The sequence below is a fragment of the Marmota flaviventris genome, chromosome 2 (genome assembly GCF_047511675.1).
Source record: "Marmota flaviventris isolate mMarFla1 chromosome 2, mMarFla1.hap1, whole genome shotgun sequence".
In the NCBI taxonomy this organism is placed as follows: Eukaryota; Metazoa; Chordata; class Mammalia; order Rodentia; family Sciuridae; genus Marmota; species Marmota flaviventris.
Window position 1 is genome coordinate 149,270,337 of NC_092499.1, and position 27,730 is coordinate 149,298,066.

A 27,730-nucleotide genomic window follows, 5' to 3' on the forward strand; every position below is an offset into this window, starting at 1 on the left:
CAGCTCCAAATCCTTGATTTTTAATTCTTTTAATTTTAGACAAGTTGTTTTATGGTGATTTTAAAGTTAAAGAAATAGAAAACTAACCATCTGCTATATTTTTACAACCCAGTGTAAAAAAATGTCAGTATGCTCCAGGGGGAAGCTTTAACAACACTCAAGAAAATTCTGAAGAAAGTTCAGTGGATTAAACCAATCCATGAAGCAGCTCTGTAGATTGAGCTAATAAAAGGGAAAGGGGTGCATTCCATATAACCCTGGAATGCAAATTGTAAAAATATGTAGTCAGTAATATATACATCTTCATACAAAAGAACCATAAGTCGCATATAAATATTAGACTTGAGCTTTTATATTTTAGAATTTTGTGGGAAACTGTTAACATTCAAGAAGAAATTAGAAATGAAATTTTTGAGATTCTGGACTAATTTCTAGTGACTGAAATAAATTCTCATAGGCAGAAAGGAAGTCAGTAAATAAAGTTGCTGAAATGCTCAGTGCACTATAACTTCTCAAAGCATTATTTTGGTAAATTTCTAATTTATTTCTTTATAAATTGGCTCTAGCACTTAAGTTGATCAGGTTGTAATCACATTCTAATTGTTAACCGTTAGAACATTGTGAAATTTATATTTTTTAAGAAATTCTAAAAGGAAGAATCCAAACAAGTCAGTATTCCTTTTATTTTAATGTACAATTGAATTAATTTTATGTAGGTCTTAGGTTTACCTTACTTGAAGAATTAGTACTTCTTTGATCATTTGAAAACCATTTCAGTGGCTCTTAAATAATTCAGTTCATTCAATCTGTGCTCTCTTAATAATACAAAAAAAAAAAAAAAAACAACTCATGGAAAGTTAGCATTATTTGTGTGTGAATTTTCCAATTGTATTTCAGACTTTAAGAAAAAAAGGCCTTAATGGTTGTGAGAGCCCTGATGCTGACGATTACTTTGAGCACAGTCCACTCTCGGAGGACAGATTCAGCAAACTAAATGAAGATAGTGATTTTATTTTCAAACGAGGCCCTGTAAGTACTTTCATTTTACCTCTACTTTTTATTTGTTGATCCTTTTTGTTAACTTCATTATTTAGGCTCTGAACAAGAAGGAACACAGAGGGTGCGACAGCCCAGACCCTGATACTTCATATGTGCTAACTCCACATACAGAAGAAAAATATAAAAAAATTAATGAGGAATTTGATAATATGATGCGGAATCATAAAATCGCAGTGAGTACTAAAGTATGGTTTGTGCTTATCTTATGCATGAAGAGATTGATCCGACATCTTAATTATTTTTACAGTGAGTTATGATAATAAATAGAAGGGGAAAAGAAGGTATTTTATTAACCTTTTTTCTCTATATAAATTTAAAATTTGCTGAAATCTTGTAATAGTTTATGTTCAGCGTCTTTAATGTAGAAGTGAGAACATTCTAATTCAGGCTTTGCTACTTACACGCCTTTATATCTTTAGATGGGGCACCTAAACATCCTGAATTCTACTTTCTTAATCTATACAGTGAGTGGCTTTGCTCATAATTTTAAGATCCCTTCCACTTCTAAAATACCATGTTTTTAAATAAAGGAAATAAATAAGACTTTCTTCTCTTTCCTATGAGTTAAAACATATATGTTTTATATATAAGACATAAGACATGTGGGATTAAATAAATCTTGAGAATGCCAAATATTTCTAAATTTTTAGAAATTGTTTTATATAGTTGCTTTAACATTAGTAGAGCTGAGTTTACTGTCTGGCATTTTGTAAAAGTCTCAGAAGCACTTGGCATTGATACCTTCAAATTCCTGTCATAACTGATTCTGGTAATAAGGAAGAAAGGCTTGGATTAATTTTAAGTTAAGGAAGCAATGTTCATAAACTGGTTGTAAAATAAATAGTCACTTTAAATTTTTTTCTGTGCTCATATAACTAACCATAGTGAAACAGTACTTTTTTGAGCTCATGCTCCTGGACTTAATAGATTTTCAGAGTTCTTCTCACTGAAAGTTCCATAGTGAGAGCTGCTTAAGATTGTTATTCTGGATCTGATTTTCTAATTCTGTATATGAAAGTATAGCCTTCGTGAGACAAATGGTTCCAATGCTGATATTTATTTCATTGTCAGAGCTAATTCTCTTAAAACAATGCCCTAAAGTGTACCTTATAGATAATTTTTTTTCAAAGTAGTCCTATAAGAATAAGCTCAAGAAGAATAACTTTGAGGAGGTATGCCATTAGTCTTAAAACAACACCAAAGAAAAACCCTTCTGATCTCACAGGGATGATGATATTCTTGCAGTTAGCATTAAACTGAAAATTGTTCTATTTTTGAAAAATATTTCTCATTGTTTTATATTTGTTGATGAATTATTATAATTTTCCCACCTGAAATTATTGAATAGAGTACATAAGCTATTTGTAGTCTTCCAACTTTGAATTAGCAGTGCAATTTTTATTATGCAAATCACTGTTTTAAAATGAAAGGAGAGGAAACTGCCTCCCCACACACTTTAAATTATAAAGAGGACTTATTTATTGTGGTCAACAGTATATTGTAAATGGTTTATGGAAGAAATGGAACAGGAAAATAGAAAATATCCTTTTAAAGTGGTATGAAATAATTTGGTGGAATAGAAGATGGCATTTTTAATATTGTAATTTAATCTTCATACAATTTAAGGAAAATACCAGAAAACTCATTAATATCTTATCAGTAATTAATTTTGTTATTTAGGTTGTTTCTATGCATTTTCATTACACTCAGATTTCATTGTGTTATAATTATTTGTTTTTTTCTTTAATTTTGCCCATTATGAATGTCCATCAGTCAAATCAGATTGGGGCCTCATTATAATGTCCCGTTGCTGTATTAAGTTAATAATTATGTGTACACTCTTGCTCCCTTTTGATATATTTGGGATCTCTCAATAGGAATGTAATGATATTAAACTGGTTCGCATCAAAGTGATAATTAATGCTTACTTGGTAATGACAGTGATAAATTTTGTAATGTCTAAATTCAGCAGTAATACTTTAATATCAGGTTTTGACTTCTAATTTTCATCTCTATGAATATTTGAAATATAGAATATATACATTGTAGTATACATTAAATATAAAATTGAAAATGTTCATGTCAAACATATTCACATTCAAATATAATTCTAAAAAAGACAGCTTTAAATCTGCAAATCGATTAAGACTGTTCCCATCCTCCATTTGTAATAATTTGAGTTACCCTGTCAAATTAAAGTTCATAAATAAGTTACTTAATGTAGGTGAAAATAAAACTAACAGTTTTCTCTTTCTTGTTTTTTATTTACAGCCTGGTTTGCCACCTCAGAACTTCTCAATGTCTGTCACAGTCCCTGTGACCAGTCCTAATGCTTTATCCTACTCTAATCCAGGGAGTTCACTTGTGTCGCCATCTTTGGCAGCCAGCTCAACATTAGCAGATTCAAGCATGCTATCTCCACCTCCAGCTACATTACATAGAAATGTATCCCCAGGAGCTCCTCAGAGACCACCAAGTACTGGCAATGCAAGTATGTAGTAACATCTGTACTGCTAGTTCTTTAACAAAGAAGATAAAAAAACTAGTTGCTAACATAGTAAGTTTCTTATTCTGTTAGTCTTAATTTTATTGTCTGAATGAGCAGGAGTCACTGCTACATAACTGAAGTATTTTTTGAATGGCTACCATGGGACTAATCTACTATGAGACTATTTTGGCAGGCAAAGTAGAACAACATAGAGAACATACCATGTATCACAGTAGGTTCCTTATCATGAGAATATTTAACAGGCAGAACATTTAATTAGTATATCATGAATAGAGATTTAAAGTTGATTTTATGTGAGCCATCCTGCTAGAAATGTGGAAATAAACTCATCTGATGAGAGTTAGTGGATTTTTTTTTGGCGTTTCTTTCTACCTGATTTGGTTAAGCAAGCAGAAATTTGCAGTGTATTTGCTGCATTAGCCTGTGAAATTCAGTATTTCCTTTCTCTTAAATCCTAGATTTGGTGATACTCAATATGTACTATCTCCATTCTTATTTTATATATCATTTGGTATTAATAACACAGAAAAGCAAAACCCATCCAGAGCTTACTAGGTAAATTCCTGTGTGTGGGTGTACACACACACACACACACACACACACACACACCATGTATAGTAATGTATGTTACATGTATAGTTTACACATATATATATATATATATGTGTGTGTGTGTGGTACAGAATATATCAAATCACACATTAATGTGAACTTCAGACTGGGCTAGTTTTTATTTTGATGTTTTTTAGGAGTGGAGTGAAGGTTAACATCTGTTCAGTTCATACTCAAATAAGGAGAGTTCATTTATATTCATTCTCTGCCCTTCTCACCTCTTCATAATGTTGTTAGGTGGGATGTTGAGCACTACAGACCTCACAGTGCCAAATGGAGCTGGAAGCAGCCCAGTGGGTGAGTGAATTCCTACTGTTTAATTTTGTTGGCATCTGTCTCGTTTGAAATATAAGGAATATTGTCCCTGAAACTAGGCCCCTCTACCTTCTGAGGGATAATTTAACTAATACTTAACATTTTCTTGGAATATTCCTTTTATTGATCTTAAATTCAGTTACTCTTTATTCAGTAAATATTTATTGAGTGCTTCCTCCATAGCAGATATTGGGTTTTTACTAAAGACTAGATGGCCTTACTGTACTATGATGATTTTGAGTCCTTTGGGTATAAACCAAGGAGTAGGATAATTGAGTCAGATGGTGGTTCCATTCCAAGTTTTCTAAGAAATCTCCATACTGTTTTCCAGAGTGGTTGTACCAATTTGCAGTCCCACAAGCAATGTATGAGTCTACCTTTTCCCCCACATCCTCGCCAACATTTATTGTTAATTGTATTCTTGATAATTGCCATTCTGACTGGAATGAGATGGAATCTCAGTGTAGTTTTGATTTACATTTTTCTGATTGTTAGAGATGTTGAACTTTTTTCATGTTTTTTGTCTGTTCATGTATCTTTTGTAAAGTGCCTGTTTAGTTCCTTAGTCCATTTATTGATTAGTTATTTGGGGGTTTTTGGTGTTAAGTTTTTGAGATCTATGTATATTCTGAAGATTAAGGCTCTATCTGAGGTGCTGGTGGTAAAGATTTTCTCCCATTCTACAAGCTCTTTATTCATGTTTTGATGGTTCCCTTTGCTGTGAAGAAGCTTTTTAAAAAGTTTGATACCATCCCATTTGTTGATTCTTGATTTTACTTCTTGCTGGGCATAGTGGTGCACCCCTGTAATCCCAGTGGGTTGGCCCTAAGCAAATCAGTGAAACCCTGTCTCTAAGTAAAATACTAAAAAGGGCTAGGGATATGGCTCAGTGGTTAAGTGCCACTGGGTTCAATCCCCAGTCCCGTTCCCCCCTCCTCCCCCTCCAAAAAAAAATTACTTCTTGCACTTTAGGAGTCTTATTGAGGAAGTTGGTTCCTGAGCTGACATGCTGGAGAGTTGGGCCTACTTTTTCTTCTTGTAGGCACAGGGTCTCTGGTCTAATGCCTAGGTCCTTGATCCACTTTGAGTTGAGTTTTGTGCAAGGGGGGAGGTATGGGTTCAATTTTATTCTATTACATATGGATTTTGAATGGATAAAGAAAATGTGATGTACACACATACAAACACACACACACACACAATGGAATATTAGTCATAAATAATGAAATTATGGCATTTGCCAGTAAATGGACGAAACTGGAGAATATCATGCTAAATGAAATAAGCCAGTCCCAAAAAATCAAAGGCAGAATGTTCTCTCTGATATGTGGATGCTAACCCACAAGAAGGAAGGGGAAGAATAGAATCTTGTTGGGTTAGACAAAGGGGAACAAAGGGAAGGGATGGGGCATGAGAATAGGAAAGACAGTAGGATAAATTGGACATAATCTTCCTGTCCTTACATGAATACACAACCAGTGTAATGCCACATCATGTACAGCCACAATAATGGAATCCTAATTGGAACAAATTGTATTTATTCTATGCATGTATAGTATGTCCAAATACACTTTACTGTCATTTATATCTAGAAAGAACAAATTAAAAACAAAACAGATTTGATTGCCTTAGTGTGACATCTACACTGAGATAGTTTCTTCAGAAGAAGCTTTCTATATCTTCTGTCCTCACCAAAGTTAGACTGTTAGTGACCTGCTTTTTTCTTACAACAGATTAAAATCGTTTTAGAAAGATTGGAATGCAAAGAAATGGTGGGCCTACTTACAGAGATGGAAGGAGAACTGAGAGATCTGTCTCAAGGATTTGCTTTGGTGGTCACATGTAGAACATTGACCTTTAGCATAGTTGCAGCTGGATAGATTATTTTACTTGTGGGGCTCCACCTAAGATCACTAGCAATTTAAACACATGTCATAAATGTGTTTGCCCACCCCTGACATGCTGATAAAAATATATTATGATCTTAATATCATAAAAACATAATATATATGTCAAAAAGTTACAAGAATAAGTGTAGCCCTTTGGATTTTCTTTATACTAAGTCTTCTTGTTAATATGTGCTAGTGACATTTGTCATTGTTATTTGAAAGCAAGGTAGGAATTTACTCCCTCCATAGATATTGTGTGTCCTGGAAACATCTGAAAACAGAACACTTATAGGAAATACTGTCAAATATTTATTCCACAGGAATATAAGGAGCCTCTACCTTAAGAAAATTAGGTGGGTGACTAAATTACTTTTAAAATAAGAGAGAAATAAACACACATTATTGAGTGAGACAAGTTACAAAATGTATAATGACTTTAATGTAGGAATTAATGCCTAATTATACCTGTACTGTTTTAAATTGTCTTAATGGAATTTAAACAGATAAAACCTGTTGTAGGTCTTATCTCTTATATGAGAACATACATGAAAGTCTTATCAATTATACATTAAGACTGCAATGTGGCTTTTTTCTTTTGGACACAATTTTAATTGTTTGTATCCCATATCTCTTTTGTATACATTTTCCCTTATGACCCTCCCCACAGCAAAACTATAAGTTCAGTGCCTACCAAAATTGGTAGAGCCTAATATCTTCCTCCTTGCAGCAGTATCTGATATTTGCACCATCCCATTTCTTCAATTCATTTGTGGTAGTTTACTGTTAGGAGCCCCAAAAATGCCTGAGAGGCAAATAAGCTATAGAAGAATAAAGCCACTATCCCAGGCCTTATTATTTCTCTTGGCACATAAGCAAAACTAACTAGGCACACTCAGAAGCATAAAACATAAATGAAAACCTGTAGGGAAAAAGAACAGTAGAATCAGGCTCCTGAATTTGGAGTTATTAGGCGAAGATAAAGAAAATATTGAGAATTTAGACAGAGAACTGGAAACTTATTTTTAAAAATGGAAATTTTAGAACAAAAAATACCATGTTTTAAGAACTGAACAGACCAGTCTTGTAACATATTGTACAAAGCAAATAGTAGAGTTAATAAACTAAAAGAAAAAACAGGAAATAATTAGAATTTTTGAGACATGAAAAGATGAAACATCGAGGAGAATAAGACTGAGAGGATACAATGAAAAAGCCCAATATACATTAAGTTGTAGTTCTAGGAAGCGAAAAACCAGAGAAACTTGGGCAAAAGTAGTATTTGAAATAGTGATTAGTATTATCCAAAACCAGTCCTCCCCCCCAAAAAAACCCCTCAGATTCAGAAAGTTCTACAGAATTCACATGCAATACAAGTGATATACTTATGAGAAATTTTAGAATAGAAATTTGGGGATGTACCTCAGTGGTAGAGTGTTGCATGAATTCTCTGAGAAAGATAAAGTCGCTTTATCTATCTATCTACTTATTTATTCGTTTATTTACTTTTATTTTTATGTGGTTCTGAGGATTGAACCCAGGGCCTCGCACATGCTAGGCGAATGCTCTACAGCTGAGCCACAATCCCAGCCCGTAATGTTGCTTCTTTAGGGCTACTTCCCAGGAGAGGTGAAGAGGGAGACGATAGTATTCAAGTAGGATTTCATGAGCATTGTATGTTTTCTATTACAAATTTCTAATGGATAGAGATTCGTGTTGTCCATCATATAGGACTTTTCATCAAATTAAGTGAATGGGGTCATCAATTATTTCAAAACCTGTGGTCTTTTTTTTAGTTCCAGAAACCTCAAGCAATTCTTTATACGAATAATACAATTTGAAAACTTTAAAAATACGTTTTTGCTGATTTGTTGAATAATCTGATGCATGTTTGTCAAATTTTATGGAATGTTCATCACGTATGATAAAATCAAGTTTTGCACGTTGCTGTGTAGAATTTTTTCAGAATGCTTCGAAGTTTTGCTTGTCAATTAATGTATTCACAGCAAAACATTAATGACATTACTGTCTAGAGTTTAGCCCTGAATGAGTAGTATTAAGGACACAGAATATTTTCCAGCCACTTGAATATGCATTATTTAAGCTGACATGAATATTTACATTCTGAAATATGAGCCAGATTGATAATTGGATAACATACCTAACATCTGGAAACTATAATTGAAATTAGATCTGTTGGGGCTGGGTTTGTGGCTTAGTGGTAGAGCACTTGCCTAGCATGTGTGAGGCATTGGGTTTAATCCTCAGCACCACATATAAATAAATGAATAAAATAAAGGTCCATCAACAACTAAAAAATATATTTTAAAAAAGAAAATAGATCTGTTAAGTTTCTGGAGCATAGGTATGCAGCTTGCTCAAGAGTATTTTTTTTTTCACATTTTTATTAGAGTAGGAAATTACCATGATAACTTAAAACACATTTTAACAACAGTCACATTAAATTAGGCTTATAGTAGTGTCAATTATAGTAGACACTTTAATTCCTAAATTTATAAGTTGTAGCAAGATTAGTTATTTACTGAAAGTATCTGCTGCACAAGTCTATCTCAACAGTATATTCATTTTTTCATAAAATTGGAGGTAAGAAGGCATATAAGTTAGTATACCACTCTACAAAATAACAAATAGTACATATGAAATTATCTTAGCTTTAGCCTGGCAAGTTACCAAAAACTTATATCATCTTGCAGTCAGTATCTGCTGCAGACTCCTGACTTCACACTTAGATCGCCTTTCCTTCTTACAACTCAATTCTTATGAGTTACTATGGTACCATATAAAAAACATCATAGCCAGGTGTGGTGGCAGGAGGATCCCAAGTGTGAGACCAGCCTGGGCAATTTGGCAAGACACTGTTTCAAAATTCTTAAAATTTGAGGAAAAAAAGTTCTGCGGATACATCTCAGAGGCAAAAGTCTCCCAGGTTTAAAACCCTCCAAAAGCATTTTAGACTCCACAGTGGAAAATAGTATTCATGCTTCTTGATGGTATGTTCTTTTAAATTCTGTATTTACATCATATAATGTCTTTGAGAGGAAATACTGCTTTTATTCTTCATATTTGAAGAATATGCAAATCAAATATTCTAGATATCAGATACAGAAAATATTCATGCCATTATATATTAAGAGAAACTGTTAATTCTTGTATTGCTGTGCAATACCACTTCTATTAAAACGTCTCATTTTGAATAAAATTATTTGATAAACATTTGTGTTCTCCAGATGTCTGACTTAGCAGTTACTTCTGCCCAACTCAGCTTTCTGAAGGATGCAGGAAATTGCTCTGTGGGTTGTGGAAAAGAGATTCAGCCCAGATTTTATACAAACCCTTTCAAGATAATGGAAACAATTCATGAAGTAGGCTCATAGGGTTGACTGAAATACCAGTTCTCACAGCAAAATTAAATCAGACATATGAATTAAAACTTGTAGGTCACTTTGTAAGCAGTTTCAGAAAAAAACAAAAGGAATTAGGTGAAAAGGAGGAAAAGAACTAAATAACATCTAGAACCCTGAAATTCGGAATGAATGACACCTGCTAGAGAGAAGCAACCATTCCTGGGTGCCCTACTTAGCATTTCTTTTCTTTGCCCCCAGGCTTTCAGAACTGAAGCATGAAATATAGTGATTAGGATTCAACAAAGTTGATTATATCACATTAGCAAAACGTTAAATTTTTAATTCTCAAATAACTCAACTAAATAGTGTTATCTTTTTCAAACTAAATATAAGAAGAGCCAGGTGTGGTGGCATCCAGCCTCAACAACTTATCGAGCCTCTAAGCAACTTAGTGAGACCCTGTCTCAAGTTAAAAAGTAAAAAGGGCTTGGGTGGTAAAGCACTCCTGGGTTTAATTCCCAATATCCCGTGCCCCCAAAAAATGTACATTAAAGCCTTCATTTTCTTCAGAAAGTTATATTTATAAACTCTCTTAATCCATCTCTTTCTAGTAATAGTTTTCCAAATTTTAGAATTCATATGTCTGTTTATCAGTTGACCTCTTTATTATTATTGTCTTTGAAAGTGCTTTATAATCTGCCAAGTACAGTATATTTTGATTTTTTTTTTTTTTTTTTTTTGGTACCAAGGATTGAACCCAGAGGCATTTAACCACTAAGCCACATTTCCAGCCCATTTTATTTTTTTATTTTGAGAGAGGGTCTCACTAAGTTGCTTAAGGTCTTGCTAAATTGTTGAGGCTAGCCTTGAATTTATGATCCTCCTGCCTTAGCCTCTTAAGCCACTGGGATTATATGCATGTGCCACCCCACATGGTTTACAGTATGAATTTTAAGTGGTTTGTTTGCTTCTTTGTTTATTCATTTGTTTGTTTATTCCAGGGATTGAACCCAGGGTGCTTAACCACTAAGCCAGCCTTTTTTAATATTTTATTTAGAGACAGGGTCTCACTGAGTTGTTACATACTTCACTAATCTCCTGAGGCTGCCTTTGAACTTTTGATCCTTCGGCCTCAGCCTCCCGAGTTGCTGGGATTTCAGGTGTGCACCATTGCACATGGCTTAAGTGGTTTTAAATTATCGTGCTTCTTTTCTATTTAAGAAACATCGGGAGAATCAAAATTATCTAAGTATCATTTCACTTCTCTAGAGTTCAATCTTCTCAGGATAGAGTATTAGGAAGAATTTTAGATCAGTGTTAAGTACACAGCAGACATTCAGTTTTGGTTAGTCCTTCCATATATGTTAGTAAAAGAGGTGTGTGTGTAACATATCTATTATGTACTTATTTTTAGTGAATTTTTAAGTTTTCTCTTTTTCTTTATAATGGCTAGAAAGCAGTAGAACAAATATAGCTACCCTTTCCTTTTGATTGTCCCTGGAGCCATGGGTTTTCTAGGCTGTCTTACCTGCAATTGCTTACACCTATTCATTTATGCCTTGAGCCTATCATTTTTTTTTCACATTTATCCATTAGGCTTCCCTTCTGTTTTCTTCTCTCATTCTTCTGTCTTTTCAAACTACTCAGAGGTTAGTCCTACAAAGGCTTCCCTAATTATGCCTACATACTTGAGACCAGTGCATACTTCCTGTTTTCTTTTAAGTTTTATGTGGTTACCCTTAGTTGCATTACTTTTGCCCATACTTTAAGTATAAATTTGATATATTCATACCTCTGCAGTGTGTTCTTGCTAACTAGAGGAAAAGTTACTTGAAGACCATGAAGGCTTTTTTGTTTTGCTTCTTTTGCCCTCCCAACAGTACTTTACATACAATAGAGGTTGAACCATTTTTACATGGTTGCACTTATTGATAACATGTGAATTCTGAGCTCTACCCAGAGAGCTTAAATCTTCTTCAGCCCTTCAGAATTCTAGTTAAGAATTCTGAATATTTTGTTCTTGGTCAGCTCTGTAATACACACTAGGAATAAAATTGTTAATTATAAATTTATTTTGTACAGTGCTTTTAAGTTAACCTCTATATGCAAAATAGAAAAGGCTTACTCAGAATTTTTCAAATTAGAATAATATTACCATATTTATGGCAATAAACTTCTTTTATTACTAAAAACAAATGCTATATGTGGTAAACCTATAGTTTTTATGTTTTGTTTTTAAAATTGCTGGTCTTTAAAAAATTGAAACAAAATTAATTTTGTATGAACAGTTAACACTATTTTGTGTCTAGTAATTCAGTTTTCATAAGATATTTTTACAAATTCATTGTATAATGTTTTCTATTCTTCACTGGTTTATTTGCAATAAACTTAGAAATCTAAATACCATATGATACATAGTTTCTTTTATAAACGAACATTCATTACATGTTTTTGTATACTTGTTTCTTAGCTGATGAATAGTAGATAATTCTAATAGTATAGCATCAGTTGCAGCTCAGAGAAAGCTACCCTTAGGCTTAAATGGCATTGGTATCTGTTATTAACTTCTAAGTGGTACAAACTGCAAACATAGTTTAATTTTAAAGAGCTTTTACTTCCTTTCTTTGGTATTCTCTTTTCTTTATCAAGTTTTTTTCTCATTTTGTCTTTCTTCTAAATCTCAAAATGACTTAAGAATAATATGCTTCCTTGGAAATATTTGTTGGAATATTCCTGAACTCAGTCACTGTGGTGGGCAAGAATGTTTTATATTCATTGCCTTGGACCCAAGTCAAATGTCTTGTCATCCAGCCAATTTGTGGCAAGGGGATGAGGCTTGAGGTGTGGAGTCATCCCCACCCAATCCATAGACTACTACACACAGAAGGGACTAGAATATCTAGAATGTTTATGAAACCAAATACATTTATATCTCAATTGGTGACCAAAAGTTCTGCATGCACAGAACATGTACCACAATGTACCTATTTCCTTATTTCACCTAAGGGAGATTGACACTTCTATTAGGGAATGTTAAAAGGTAGGAATAAGATGATTAAAATTAGATAAACCATAATTATTTAGTACGGACATTAATGTAAGCTGAAGAAACAGAACAGGAAAAAGTAGAGCTACTAAAAGAAGTTCTTGGTGGAAATGAGGCATTAAAGCTGAGTGCTAAGTAATCTGCAGTTAAGGAGTTGCCTGAAACCTAGTGTAGTACCTAGAACCTAGTATAGGGGTACTTTTGTGTCATAAGAATGAAAGCACAGTCATTTTTTAAAACACTGTCTCCATTATTATAGTCCCCAATATGAGATGACGTATTAGGAATGTGTGTTGTATTTTAAATGCTTCTCATAGATGTGGCATTAGTGTTCAGTTTTATAATATAAGTGTTTGAGACTTTGGTTGACTAACTTGTTTACTTATTTTTAAAATATTGAAAGATACCTGGTTAGTTACCCTAGTGAGTTTTATTAAATCCATTTGCAACTCAGACTGGGCAAATGTGCTTTGTATTTATGACAAAGTATTTTAATGACTCTTTTCACATTAATAAATTTTCCAGGGAATGGATTTCTAAACTCAAGAGCTTCTCCAAATATGATTGGAAATACTGGTGCAAATAGTTTAGGCAAAGTCATGCCTACAAAGTCTCCCCCTCCACCAGGTGGTGGCAATCTTGGAATGAATAATCGGAAACCAGATCTTCGAGTTGTCATCCCACCTTCAAGCAAGGGCATGATGCCTCCACTCGTAAGTTGAACCTCTCTTCAGCTTTATTCTTTACAACACACATTTTATACATAGTCAGTCTGTATCTGCCTTTAGAATTTTCTGTGTGTCTTCACAGCCCACAAAACTTTTTTGATATATATTTGTATTCAAAATTAGTATTTGAAGAGACAATTCTATTTGAAATGCACAAAAATTACATTATGGAAAAATAAGAAACAAATTTTTCTTAGTGTTTATTTGAAATTAAAGCTAAATATGGAGAAGTTATTATGTTAGTTCTAATTTTACCAGGCTAAAATCTTTGCTTAGAGATCTCATTCCCAAATTCATAAGTTAATTATGACTTATTTCTTCTCTGTACTTTGAATCTTTCAGTAATTTATTATATTCTTTTCTGAGAAAGAAACATTAAATTATTTGTTAGAAATTCTACATACCAGAGAGAACTATTACAGAATAGTTTATTCATACAAACTTTAGATGAGCTACTCTCCAAATAATTTTTTGCTTATTCCTTCTCAAATAACCTTTCTATTTAACTCTGTAAAGAATGCAATACCCCCGCCCCCAACTTCTTGACAGTGTCTTTAGGACTTGAGAGTTCTAGCCTCATTTGCTTTTTAATCCCATGTCTGTGTTTGTAATGGAGCAAAAGAATATGTTTTTCCCCCTTAGCTTCTTGTAGAAAAAAATTAGAAAACATATGCCAGGTTTAAAGCAATTTTTAGTGTAACAACTGCTTGAATATTAGCATACTAAGTGATGTGCCAAGTGTTCTTTACTAGGTGCAGCTGGTAAACATGTCTTTTATGTTTTTGCTAAGTGAAAGTGAGGCTATCAGGCTTAGATAATAATTCTATATTTGTTTTTATAGATTACAAAACATTATATATGCATTCTCTCATCTGATTCTCAATTAGACTTTGTGAATAAGGAAAGATGAGAAAACTGAGCTAAAAATGCCAGGACCTTTGAGACTTAGTCTTGTACTCTACCCAAGTCAAAAAACAAAGAAGTACTTTTTCATTTGGGTGTACAGAAAGCTGAAAGCAGTAACACTCCGAACTTTATAATGAAAAAACAAACAAACAAAAAACTTGAACGTACAGCAGATTCACAGTTTTCCTTGAATCCATTATAGTGCAAAGATTTCAGGGCAGTCAGCTGGCCTGAAGCTTAGGGAAAGACAGATGCTATGGGGAGAGAGAGGAGATTAGGGCACTGGGCAGGTCACCATGACAGGAGTTAAACTAGGGTGGTTAGTGAATTACTAGAGACCAGGTGTGCACTGGCAGGGCTATTTGAAACATTTGGGTTCACAAAGTAGGGTGAATCTGTCTTGTCTTATAGTCTTTTCCATCATGAGCCCCATTGAATACTCCATATGAAAAATCAGGAATGTCCTGGAAAAGCCTCCCTTGAAGGAGAGAAGGGGGAGAGTGGCTACGATATTAGGAGCCAAAACATTTGTTTGAATCTTTCTATCCTTTTTCTTCCATGAAACAAAAACCTCTGTGAGGAAGTAAACAACAGTGTGACTCTTAGGGCACTGGAGAAATCCCATTGTATCTGGGGAAATAGAAAAGGAAAGCTATCTCAGTCTTTGATGGAGGAGCAGGAAGACAGGTTAGGTGCACAGCAGTGCCATGAGAGTGGCTATATGACTGAGAAGGCCACAACCTGTAGCACATTAGAGAGGTGATAGCTTAAAACATAATGGGACAATCAGGGTAATAAACTGGGTAAGCCAGGACCCACCTGCAGAGGGATTTGAGCCTGTGATAGAAACACTTGAGAGTATTGATAGCAACAGTAAAGATCAAACACTGTTCAATTTCTAAGAAAATTAATTAATACCTATTACTACAGGCCCATTTGAAGGAATTTCATTGTCTATAAGTCAATAGGAATTATCTATACTGAAATTCAAAGAAAAATCAAAACAAAATCAAACACTGAACAAAGTATCCTAGAACTGTGGAATTTGTAATTGGAATTCCCCCTCAAAAAAAAAGAACAGCAGGAATAATAACAAAGTAGGATGAATGCTATCAATACCCACACATATACACATATATATTTAGATTGCTAAAAGCAAAAGGCAAGAAAAATCAAAGACAGCCAGAGAAAAGAGACATATTATACACAGAACAAAGAAAAACTCTTAACCCAGAATTCTATACCTAGCAAAATCGCTTTACAAAAATACGATTAAAATACTTTCTTAAACAAAAATCATGAGAATTTATTGCCAGCAAATCTACTCTACAAGAAATGTTAAAGTCCTTCTGTAGAAAGAATGTTATGTCAGCAAAAACTTGAATCTACACAAAGAAATGAAGAACAGTGGAAATGGAATAAGCAAAGATAAATCACTTTTCCCCTACTTCTTATATAAATCTTCTATTTTCAGTTTTAGATTTATAGAAAGATTATAAAGATAGTATAGAACATTTGCTCATACTGTGTCAAATTTCTTCTTAATTTATATTAGTATGGTACATTTATTAAAACTAATGAACTAATATTGATATAGTATTATTATCTAATGTTTTTGAGGAACACTGGTTACATATTTTGTAGGATGTGTCTCAGTTGAGATTTGTCTGATGTTTTTATCATGATTAGACAGGGATTATTGGTTTTAGGAAAGAATGCCATGTAATTAAGGTGCCATTGTCATCATACTGTGTCCAGGGTGAATACTATGTACTGACTAATTGCTACTGTTAACTTGGTTACCAGGCTAATCTAAGTGTTTAACAAGTTTTCTGTTTTACTTCCTTGTTTTCCCCTTTCCATACTGTAGTTTTTGGAAGGAGATCACTATATGCAGCCCAGCTTAAGGAATGGGAATTAAGACTATCTACCTCCCTGAAGGAGGAGTATCTACATAAATTATTTAGGTTCTTAGGTATAGACTTATCTGATCTTTCTCATTTGTTTAAATACTTATTTATCTAAATATGACTTGACTCATAAACATTTGTTTTAAATTTTGGGTTATAATGAAATACCACTTTTTTTTTTTCCTAAACTGTTCTAGCTTTAACTTTTGGGAGCTGTTCACTTCTTTCCTTTGTCCCTTTGATATACACTTATCTTTGTGGAATTTTTTGCTTGTTTTGTTTTGGTTTTGATGGCGGGTGGAGGGAGAGTACATTTTTACTTTCTGGAACTACTAGGCTCATCTCATGTATTTCCTGGGCTAGTCTTAAAGTCAGGCATTTCTCCAAGGAACCCTGGTTCATTTTACTGGACAATTATTATTAGTGTTTCCTTCTTTTTAATTGCTCTAAGAGGTAGCTGATTTTATAAAGTAAATATGTTGGCAGTATATTTTCTGTCTATAGCATATGTAAAAATAAAATATATAACAACAAAGGATGGGAGGGAGGAATTGGATATACACTGTTGTAGGTCCTTATTCCACACATAACATACAAAATGTTATTTAAGGTGAACTCTGATTAACTATGTATATTGTAAACCTTAGAGTATCTACAGAAAAAGAAATTTAAAGAAGTTAAATAATAAGTAAATAGAGGAGAGTAAGTATAATTATGAAAAATCCTCTGATAGTTAAAGAACAGCACAAAATTTTAAAAAGCAAGATGGTAGATTTTAATCCAACCATTGAATGTGGTCAGAATACATCAAAGACAGACTGTCAGATTTGTTTTTTAAGAAAGGCAAGGCCAAACAATATATAAGAAACCCATTTTAAAGACATAAATGGATGGAGAAAAATATACTATGCAAATAATAACCAAAAGAAAGCTGAAGTAGTCATAGTGATTTCTGACAGTGTAGATTTACAACAACAAATATTGTCAGGGAAAGAGAAACATTACATAGTTCATTTTTCAAGAAACAACACCTCAGACCTCCAAAATATGTAAAGTGAAAACTGATAGAATCAAAACATGAAATGGAAAAATGCACAATGGCAGTTGTAGTCTTCAAAATTCTTCTCTCAGTATCACTCAGCCAGCATTGCTGAACATCACTCAGCCAGCCTGGCCTAAAACAGTGTTTTGTTTATAAAACACTCAACAGCAGCAGGACACATGCTTTTCTCATGTATATGTAAAACATTCACCAAGATAGATCATCCTGTGCCATAAAACCTACCTTAGCAATTTTGAAGAATTGAATTCATACCTATTATATTTTCTGGCTCTGATGAAATAAAACAGGAAACCAATAACAAAAAGACAATAGGAAAATATTCACATACTTAAAAAATATACTCCCCCTGCCCTGCTGTGCTGGGGATTGAACACTGGACCTTTTGCATGCTACCTAAGTACTCTGCCTGTTTGGAGCTATATCCTTGGCACCAGTTAATACACTTTTAAGTAACCTGCGGGCCACAGGTAATCTCTGGGGAATTTTACAATTGTATATGCTGAATGAAAGTATAACATATCAAAATTTTGAGGATTAAGATAGAATAATACAGGCAGAAAATTTATAGTGTTAAATGCATATGTTAGAAAAGAAGAAAGGTCCCAAGTCAGCAATCTAAGCTTTTAACTTTAAGATCTTGAGAAAGAAGAAAAAACCTAATCCAAAGCAAGCTGAAGGGAAAAAAAATAGAGTGGAAATCAATAAAATTTAAGCCAAGAAAGCAGTAGAGGAAAGTAATCAAACCAAAAAATGGTAGTTTTTTTTTTCTTTCAAAATTTCAATTGGTAAGTCTTAAGTGATGCTGATCAAAGGAAAAAAGACCAGGTTATCAATGTTGAGAATGAAAAAGGGTACCTCACCCCAAAGATACTAGTAGATAAGAAAATACTACAAACAACTGTGTTCTGATTAATTTGATAGTTTGGATTAAAAGGGCAAATTGCTTGAAAAATACAAACTATCAAGGAATTACTAAGTGCAACAATAAAGAAATAGTTAACCTGAATGCTAAATATTTGTAAAGCAATTGAAGTGCTAATTTTAAAGCCTTATAAAGGAGAAAATTTTCAAACCAATTCAGTTTTGCTAGCAAATTCTACCACACTTTTGAGGAAGACATAATACCAATCCCAAACAATCTCTTTCAGAAAAAACAAAAGAGGCAGACATACTTCCCAACTCATTTTAAAGCCAGCATTACCTAATACAAAACCAGAATTAAGGTAATATAAGAAAAGGCAACTACAGACCAGTTTCCCTCATGAACTCTAGACATAAGTCAAAAAGACGTTAGTTAGTAAATAAATTCAGCAACATACAAAAGGGTAATATATCAAGATTAAGTGGGTTTCATCTCATGAATGTAAGGGTGATTTCTATATTTGAAAGTTCATCAGTATAACCCACCATGTTACAGGATATGACATTTATTCATGATATTAAATGAACACAACTCAGCAAACTAGAAGGGACCTTAACCTAATAAGGAGCACCTGCTGAAATCTTAACAAGTAACACTAGTAGGGGGAAGGTGGTTAGTCTTTTATTAGTATTAAAGATATAGGCAGTGATTTTTTTTTATCACCACTGAAGTCTTAGCTAGTATAGTTAAGCAAGAAAATTAAATACAGTGCATACATACTAGGAAAGAAGAAATTGAATCATCTGAAGATAACAGTTTTTGATATAGAAAAGCATGAAGAACATACAGAAAAAAATCTGGGACCAGTCAATGAGTTCAGCAAGGTCATAGGGTACAAAGCCAGTATACAGAAATCTATTGTATTCTTAAACCACCAGTGAAAAATTGAAATTCAAAGCTTAAAATAGCACCCCACTCCCCCAAAAGGGAAGGAAATGGGTAAGTACAAATGTAACAAAATATATGCAGTCTGAAAACTAAAAAACACAACCTAAATTAATAAATCATATTAATGGATTAGAAAACTCAGTATTGTTAAGATGTCAATTCTTCCCATATTGTCTATTAATTAAACACAATCCCAATCAAGATGAATTTTTTTTTTTTTTTAGAAATCAGTGAGCTAATTCTGAAATATTTTTGGAAAGGCAACAGAACTATAATAACAGCCAAAACAATTTTTAAAAAGAAGAAAATAAGACACTTCGTGGTTTTAAGACCATCTGTAAAGCTGTAGTAATTCAGAATTTGTGGTGTTGGCAAAAAACTGGATACATAGATAAGTGGACAGTAGAGAGCTGTATGAATATACATTCAGCTGTTTTATGGCAAAGATAGTAAGACAGTTCAGTGGAGAAAAAATAGTCATTACAGCTAATGGCATTGGAATACTTCAGTATCCAGATGCAAAGAAAAAAAAAACTTGGCACATGCCTATAAAAAAAAAAGATTCAAAATGGATCATTGACCCAAATTTAATGCATGAAACTAAAAATTATGGGACAAACCCATAAACAGCAAAAGAATGATCCATAAAGTAAAAAATGGATATATCAGAATTTATGAGAATTTAAGTTTTGCTCTGTGAATGGCACTGTTCAAAAAATAAAAGCACAACCTACAAATTAAGAGAAAATATTTATAAATCACATGTCCAAATAAAGGGCTTGTGTATAATGCACTCTTAAAACTCAGCAATGGAAAATATACAACCCAGTTTTTTAAATGGGCACAAGATCTCTTTTTCCACAGTGCTGGTGATCAAACCCAGACTTGTGCATGCTAAGCAAGCTCAGTACCACTAAGCTCTACCCCCATCAACAAAATCTTAACAGATATTTCAAAAGAAGGTATATAGATGGCAAATAAACATGTGCTTAATACCATTAGGCATTAGGGAAACAAAAATTAAAACCACTTGTTAGAATGGCTAAAATTATAAAACTAAAAATGCTGTTGGAAATGCAGAGTAATAAGAACTCTCCTAAATTCCTTCTTGGAGTGCAAAATGATAGAACCACTTTGGAAAAGAATTTGGTAGTTCTTTATGAAGTTAAATATATATTTGCTATATAACCCAGCAATCCCAGGCCATAGGTAAATCCAAGTGAACTTAAAACTATGCTTATGTAATAATCTGTATTTTTTTCATAATTGAAAATAACCCATATTTCCTTCAACAGATGAGTGGATATACACACTTTGGTTTCATCCAGACAAAGGACTACTACTCAGCAATAAAAATGAAGGCACAACAATAGATAAATCTTAAATGAGTTTTGTTAACTGAAAGAAGCCAGATCCAAAAGGATACCTAGGGTGTGATTCCACTTACATTGATTCCAAAAAATGCAGAACAGCTCAGTGGTTGGGAGTGTGAGAGAGGCTGACTACAAAGGAATAGTATGGAATATTTGAGATGATGGAACTACTTTATATGAGATTGTGGTGTTAGCTATGAGTCTGCATTTGTTAAAACATAAAACTTGTGCATTACAAGAGTGATTTTTATCAAATGAAATCAAATAAATCAGGACTAATGGAATGCAAACTGTGACACATGAAAATAAGTATATTACAAATTAATGACTGTGTGATAACAAAGGAACTGAGGAAGAAAGCTAGTTTAAGTAACTTTAGAAACTGTTTTGATTGGATACTGTAAGGATAGAGAACAAAAACATTGTAGTAAATCATAGTAGAAAGTAAATCTGAGACACACACAGATAGTGAATATAGCAGATATGTGGAATCAGGTTTCTTTGGACAAAAAGTTACATATAAGCAAGAGGGGTAAGGGTTGAGGAAGCGAGAAATAAACCCTCTTTCTGGGGTGTAGTTGAAAGTTTCAGTATGAGCTTACCTTTTTAAACATATAGATAGATATAGAAATACAGATGTTACATACATACACATTAATATGTATCATATATTTTCTAGTTCTGTCTACTGAGAAGTCCTTGAAATATGGCACCCAGTAAATAAGTATAACTAGCACTCAGATTTTACTTTCTAAACACCATTTCTTTAATTCAGGGAATCAGACCTCCTTAAAGAAGTGGTTGATTGGTAGACCTGGTATGTGAACTACAAGATGAGCAAAAGGCACTAAAGAATAAGTGCATGTCAAAAGGTCACAGGAGGGCTAGAGATAGAATGCTTGCCTCTTATACACAAGGCCCTGAGTTCAACCCCCAGCACCACAAAAAAGGGGGGTGGTGTCACAGGAGACACCTTTCCAAAAGAACTCCCAAAGCCTCAAAACTAGAACACTTGAGTAACAAAATAACAAATTACAAAATTACGAGTCATCTATGTATTTATATTCCAAGGGATGACAAATATTGAGTTCATTATTGATATAAGTGAATGATTGAATAAATAAATAGTGAAGTGACAACTATTCCTTAGAGAGAAATTAGTGTAAGTAGAAAGAACAAGACAAATAATAAATCACTTTTACAACATCACAGTGTGATAATTGTTTCAGGCAAGGCCAATCAATAAGAGCTGCAATTAGTGGGCAAAAGTTAAGATGAAACAGTATTTACATGGCTTCAAAATGTCTCTTCCCCAATAAATATTTGTTTCTTACAAAGGAAAAATAGTGATTTAATACTGGAGAATCCTGAAAGAAGCTACCATGTTAAGTAGAGGATCAATGCTAACTTCACTGGTAATGAGACAAAAAGACACATGCTTTCCAATATGGTGTGCTAAGAATAAGAAGGTCATATATCTCCGTGGTATTCTTCTATTAGTCTGTGTCTTTTAACAATGAATAAGTATAAGACAAACCTTGTTCAGAGACATTCTACAAGATAACTGAATAGTATTCTCCAGAAGTTCAAGGTCATGAAAAAAAAACAAGGAAATACTAAGGAACTATTACAGAACAGATTGAGACTAAGAATATATGATAACTAAAAGCATGTGGGATCCAAGGTCTGATCCAGGGTCAGAAAAAGGTCATAGGTAAAAAAAAAAAAAAAAAAAAAAAAAATGGTGAAATCCAAGTAAAATTCAAAGCTTTAAATAGTGCTGTCTTTTTAACATTAGTTTCAACAATTGCATTGTGTTTCTTTGGAATATTAACCTTGGAAGATGTTGAGTGAGGTGTCTGAAGGGAACTCTCTTTGCTCCCTAATTCTAAAATTATTTTAGAATAAAATATTCAACATACATATAGACATAACAAATAAATATGTCCACAAAAGGAGCCACTGGGGGCAAGCAATGGCATTTAGGATGGCCATTTGGCTCACCTTTCAGAAGAAACTGGTCATGCAGTACCTACTACTTAGTATCTTTCAGAAATACAAAATTTTAAAAAAGGTTTCACTTAAGGCACAGAAATGTGTTTACAAGAATTATTAGTAAACTGAAAAGTTTAAAGATGAAACTACATTTAGACTTTGAGAAACTGCTTAATAAAATTATTTCTGGGTTTTGTTTGTTATTTTTCCCTATCAGGCATTAAACTCAGAGGCACTTAATCACTGAGCCACATCCCCAGCTTGTTTTTATTTTTTATTTTGAGACAGCATCTCTCTAAGCTGCTTAGTGCCTCACTAAGTTGCTGAGGCTGGCTTTGAACTTGTGATCCTCTTGCCTCAGCCTTCTGAGCTCTGGGATTATAGACATGCGCCACAGCAGCTGTTTCAGTGAAAAAGAAATTATGAAGCATTTCTACAGAGAACTACAAAACTTGCCACAAAACTATTTACCCCTTTATCCCTGAAGGTTAAAGTGAAAACTACATATTTTACACACACACACACACACACACACACACAGCCATAGTGTTTGATAGTGTTTTGATCTGTATCTCATAGTTGGAGATGCATAATGATTATATATGACAAAGTAGCTGAAAAGTATTTTACTCACATTTGAAATAGTAATTACAGGCCACATGATTGTTTTGCAGAGTAAATAATCAGCCTCTTTCCTATTTCATCCCATTCATTTGCAGAGAAACCTGCTTCAAGATTAGGGCTTCATGTATCAGTAATGCTCAAGGACACTTTTTTACAGATTGAGAGAGAATTGGTTGACAATTCAAGTAAAATGAGAAGAAAATAATGAGTAAACTGCTTCAAGCATATTAATATTTTATAAATGTTTAGAAGAAAAGGAACACATATGTTTCATTTGTTTCTTTCCTATTCATAGCTTATATCAGTTCATTTCTTCTCCAGCCTGATTTTCATATATACACACACACACACACACAGAGTTTTTCTCCACTACAATTATTTTGTTCACATGTACACTATTACTTGCAAATGATAAGCATAAAAATCTGTTAAATTTATTAACAAATATTTGAGATCCTGTTGTTTCATAACATCATGTTAGCTACTATGGAAAGTAAAGCACACCATAATTTCTGCCTACCAGGGAGCACAGACTCTAGCAGGAGATAGATAGACATGTGTGACCAGGTGGGGTAGTAATAGGAGGATTCAGATGTAAGTATATTCTTTAGAGTTCCAAATGTAGACTGCTGTCACAATTAGCAACCTTTTTAAATGTCACAGGAGTGTGGTCATTTGTAAGAGAGGCCAACATAAGAGCAGACTGAGATGGCAGTGGGGTGGGGGTGCTTTAAATCCGGTCCCTAGAGAATTTAAAAGAATTTTCTAGTCTTTTGAAAAATGAACTCAAGTATAGAGACAACAAGTAATTTGTATTTTTATTTGTTGTGTATGTAATCATCTCTGGAGAATTACAGACAACTTCTAGTGTCTGTGTTTTTCTAAAGTAATACTTTGTTTTGAGTGCCGTTGGTCTTAGTTAACTCTCTTATCCCTCTTATGTGCTGAGTACAGTCGGAGGAAGAGGAATTGGAGTTGGTGAGTGCGGGTTTCTGCTTGAAGGGAGCTGAAAAAAATGTAGAAAGTACTAATTCTCTTAAATGTTTTTTATCTAACCAATGTTCCTTTGTTACACAGATATTTTTCTTTTTATTAAAACACTATTCAAACACTTTGAACCACAAAAACAATCTGCTAGTACTATAGACTCTGGTTTTTTCTATTTAAAATTGTATATGTTGACTCATTTTATTGGTTGGAGGGAACATTGAATAGAGCTTTTAAAAAACAGCTGTCCATGAGCACAGGACAGTGTTAAACATTTTTAAAGGAAAGATACAAAATGCCTTATATAGCTCTCCAAATTATTAAAAATATTTTTAGAAAATGACTTCACCCTCAAAGTTCCTCAGATTGTAACACACAGTCTTGTGTTATTTCTCTTTCTTTCAAAAAGATTACATCATTTTTGGTGAGGTCACCTTTTTCAGAGTTGGAATTATTTCATCCTGCGTGAGAGGATCTGAACCACAAGGGGGTTCCCTGTTTACTAAAAGGAATATCTGTAATTAAACATACACAAATTTACTTTTCTATCAGAAGATACTCTATTCTTAAAAACAGCTATTATCTTACCCCCCCCCCCAAACAAATGTTTTATCTTGGCTTTTCCTCTAGATAATAAACTTAAATAAAAATAACTTACAGTTGATTTGTTTCTTCTTTGGGACCTAAATCCCAAACTACACAGAAGTAATCATATGCATTCAAAGTCAGCTGCTGATTAGTTGTCTCTGATTAAAGGGAAATAAAAACTTGAAAGTGTTCAATTCTTAGCATGGATAGGGGTTAAGAGTGCATGAGAGCATGGGGTAAAGGCATCATTTGGTTTTGTTTGCATTTGTTATTACATGTTTATGCATGCTCTTGTGTTTTGCAGTTTGTTTTCTTTTTAAATAAGGTTGTCTATGCTCAGTCCTTAAAATGAGATCGTTCTTCATTTAGCATTGTGATCACTCACAGTTTTGGATTTGTTTTTGTGTCGGTTAAGTGAAACCCAAGTTTGTTGTGAATGTGATGTTAGGTTATATTATGAATATCTTTTGGTGAAATACTTATTGATTTAATACTTATTAGCAAGTAAAAGTTATAATTCAAACATAAATAATTCATCTTAAATTAGACCTGTTTACACTTATGACAGTGTCCTAAATGCTTCCGTGAATTATCTAGCACTATGTTGCCCTCTAGTGGTTGTGAAGGTCATTTACTCAGAATCAAATCCCATTGAGATAAAGAGCTTTGATGGATAGAAACAATATATGGCAAGGTTATTGTTATCCCCTGCCTTTGAAATCATGTCAGGAGATTGCCATAGAGATAAAACCATAGAGTGATGAGGTAGCCCATACCATACCCCTCATACTGTATTCTTTCATCTCATTTGGCTTACAGACCAAATATTAGAGAACAAATTAAGTCCAAAGTATGTCCCCGTCTCAAAAACCTAAAATACTAATTTGATGCCAAGACTAAAATATATTCCCGATTGTCATACATTAACTTTCCACCTTCCTTAAATAAGTGCACATATAATTACAGAATCTCAGAAATGAACTTCCAAAGGCTTTAAAATATAGAAATCATGAAATGTAAGACAAAAAGACATGACCAAAAAATGTCAATAGCCATTCATGTTCTTTAAAACTTAAGCAAATTCAGACTCTTAAAACTTAATTCAAAATTTAGAGTTTTATATGTCAAAGTCAAAACAGTCAGAAATACAATCTGTTAGAATTAGAAAGTTGTTCAAATTGGTTTGAGCTCTATAATATTATCATGGGTGACTTTGACTCTGGACCTGTACTAAGGACTTTAGCTGGTGAGAACCAGGCTACAGAGGTCCTTTAGAAGCCTTGCAATTCTAGAACAGCTTTACCTCATGACAGCTTTAGTAGAATAGCTGGACGGGAGAGATAAATATATTCGTCCTTTTTTTAAAATCAACACTGTGTAGAAGATTGATTATAGGGGATTTCTGGGATAATTTAAAGATACTGTCTAACATGCCTGTAGTACTTCAGTTCCCAAAGCACTTCTAAGATTGCTTCATTTGATTGTCACAATAGCATTTGCAAGGCAAAAGTTGGACAAAGATTGCTTTACTCCTGTGTGACAAAATTTGAGGCTCAGAGTAGTTAAATGATTAATCCAGTCTTACGATGTGGTAAATATAGGACCAACACTCAGACAGTGGCCATCCTGATATCTTCTAACTTAGGATAAAAACTATGAACTAAAAAGAGATTAACTGAGATCTAGAGCTTTATCAAATGATCATTTTTTCACATACCTAGATTTAGCCAAAGGCCTGAAACTTATGTGTCTTTCTGAAAATAGTGATAGACAAAACCAAATAACATTCTGATCCTTTAGAATCTAAAGACACTGAATTATACATTTGCTGGTATGATTTAGACCCTAAATAACAAATGCCATATTATAACTTCATTTATAAAAAACATAAGTTGAAGTTGTGCTTTGGCCTCCCGCATAGTAACAATGTGGAGTCTAAATTCTGTTCCTCTCATCCTTGATTTCAGAAAAATATTACTTTAAGTCACAGTGGGGAGAAGCTAATGCTATCATACTCCTATCCATAGAAGACAATAACCTTAAACTAACTTGATTATTTAATAGTTAATTTTTTTGTTCATTCCCAATATAGATAAAATACTATGTAGAAGCAGTCAGCAATCATTTAATATTCCTCCATTCACAACCCAGTTCTTTAAAACCTTTCTACTCAGAGCATCTCCTTTTAGCAAACTGAAGAGGTAAATATCTGAATCTGCTGTTAAAAAATAGGTCATCTGCAGGATCAGTTGGAAGGAAAGATGCACTTAGAAAGCCATGTCTTCAAACCATACATCAAATGTAAATGCTATAAAGAAAAGTATTTTTGATCCCTGTACTCATGAACTTATAATTTTTAATATACAAATGACTTTTGCTATCATCAGCTGCTTAAAATCAACACATTTCACTTTGGGTAACCTGACAGTGTCTGTAATGACATCAGGTTCTCATTATGCTAACATATTAATGTGTTATCACCCATAAGGTAAGTTTCTATTTTAAGGATATGCCTCTGGCATTAATAAACTGGAGAGAGAAGGTGAATAATTAATGTAAAAATAGGTCATTTAAAATTAAATATATAGTTACTCCCATTAGTATCCTTAAGGTTTTCATATCATCACTGCTTTAGAAAATAACATTCAGATAAAACTGTGAAAAGTGTCACATTTAAATTGAAAGTTATTTTTAAAATATGAAGTATGAACATAAATACCACATAATAACACTTTTTTTTTCTCATCTCTCACAGAATACCCAGAGGATAAGCAGTTCTCAAGCCACTCAACCTCTTGCTACCCCAGTTGTGTCTGTGACAACCCCAAGCTTGCCTCCACAGGGACTTGTGTACTCAGCAATGCCAACAGCCTACAACACTGGTGAGTTTCTGTGCCTTTTCTTTGCTTTTATTTCTTTGTTTTGTGATCCACGTGTGCTTGTGATTTTTTAAA

At 33.4% G+C, this 27,730-nt stretch overlaps 1 protein-coding gene across 11 annotated transcripts in view; it reads left to right on the plus strand.

The window, feature by feature from the left end:
• The window catches only part of Mef2a (myocyte enhancer factor 2A), a 157,301-nt gene that overhangs the window by 120,011 nt on the left and 9,560 nt on the right, over nucleotides 1-27,730 (plus strand). For 7 of the 11 annotated variants that reach the window (XM_071608660.1, XM_071608661.1, XM_071608658.1 and 4 more), the window contains 6 exons: nucleotides 1,095-1,232; nucleotides 3,331-3,550; nucleotides 4,418-4,477; nucleotides 13,318-13,505; nucleotides 24,156-24,179; nucleotides 27,532-27,658. In XM_071608660.1, the coding sequence (XP_071464761.1) occupies nucleotides 1,095-1,232; nucleotides 3,331-3,550; nucleotides 4,418-4,477; nucleotides 13,318-13,505; nucleotides 24,156-24,179; nucleotides 27,532-27,658 (757 nt within the window). Of the gene's footprint in view, nucleotides 1-897; nucleotides 1,030-1,094; nucleotides 1,233-3,330; nucleotides 3,551-4,417; nucleotides 4,478-13,317; nucleotides 13,506-24,155; nucleotides 24,180-27,531; nucleotides 27,659-27,730 lie in introns of all 11 variants that reach the window. The other 4 variants (XM_071608664.1, XM_071608665.1, XM_027955987.3 and 1 more) reach the window with 4 other exon arrangements.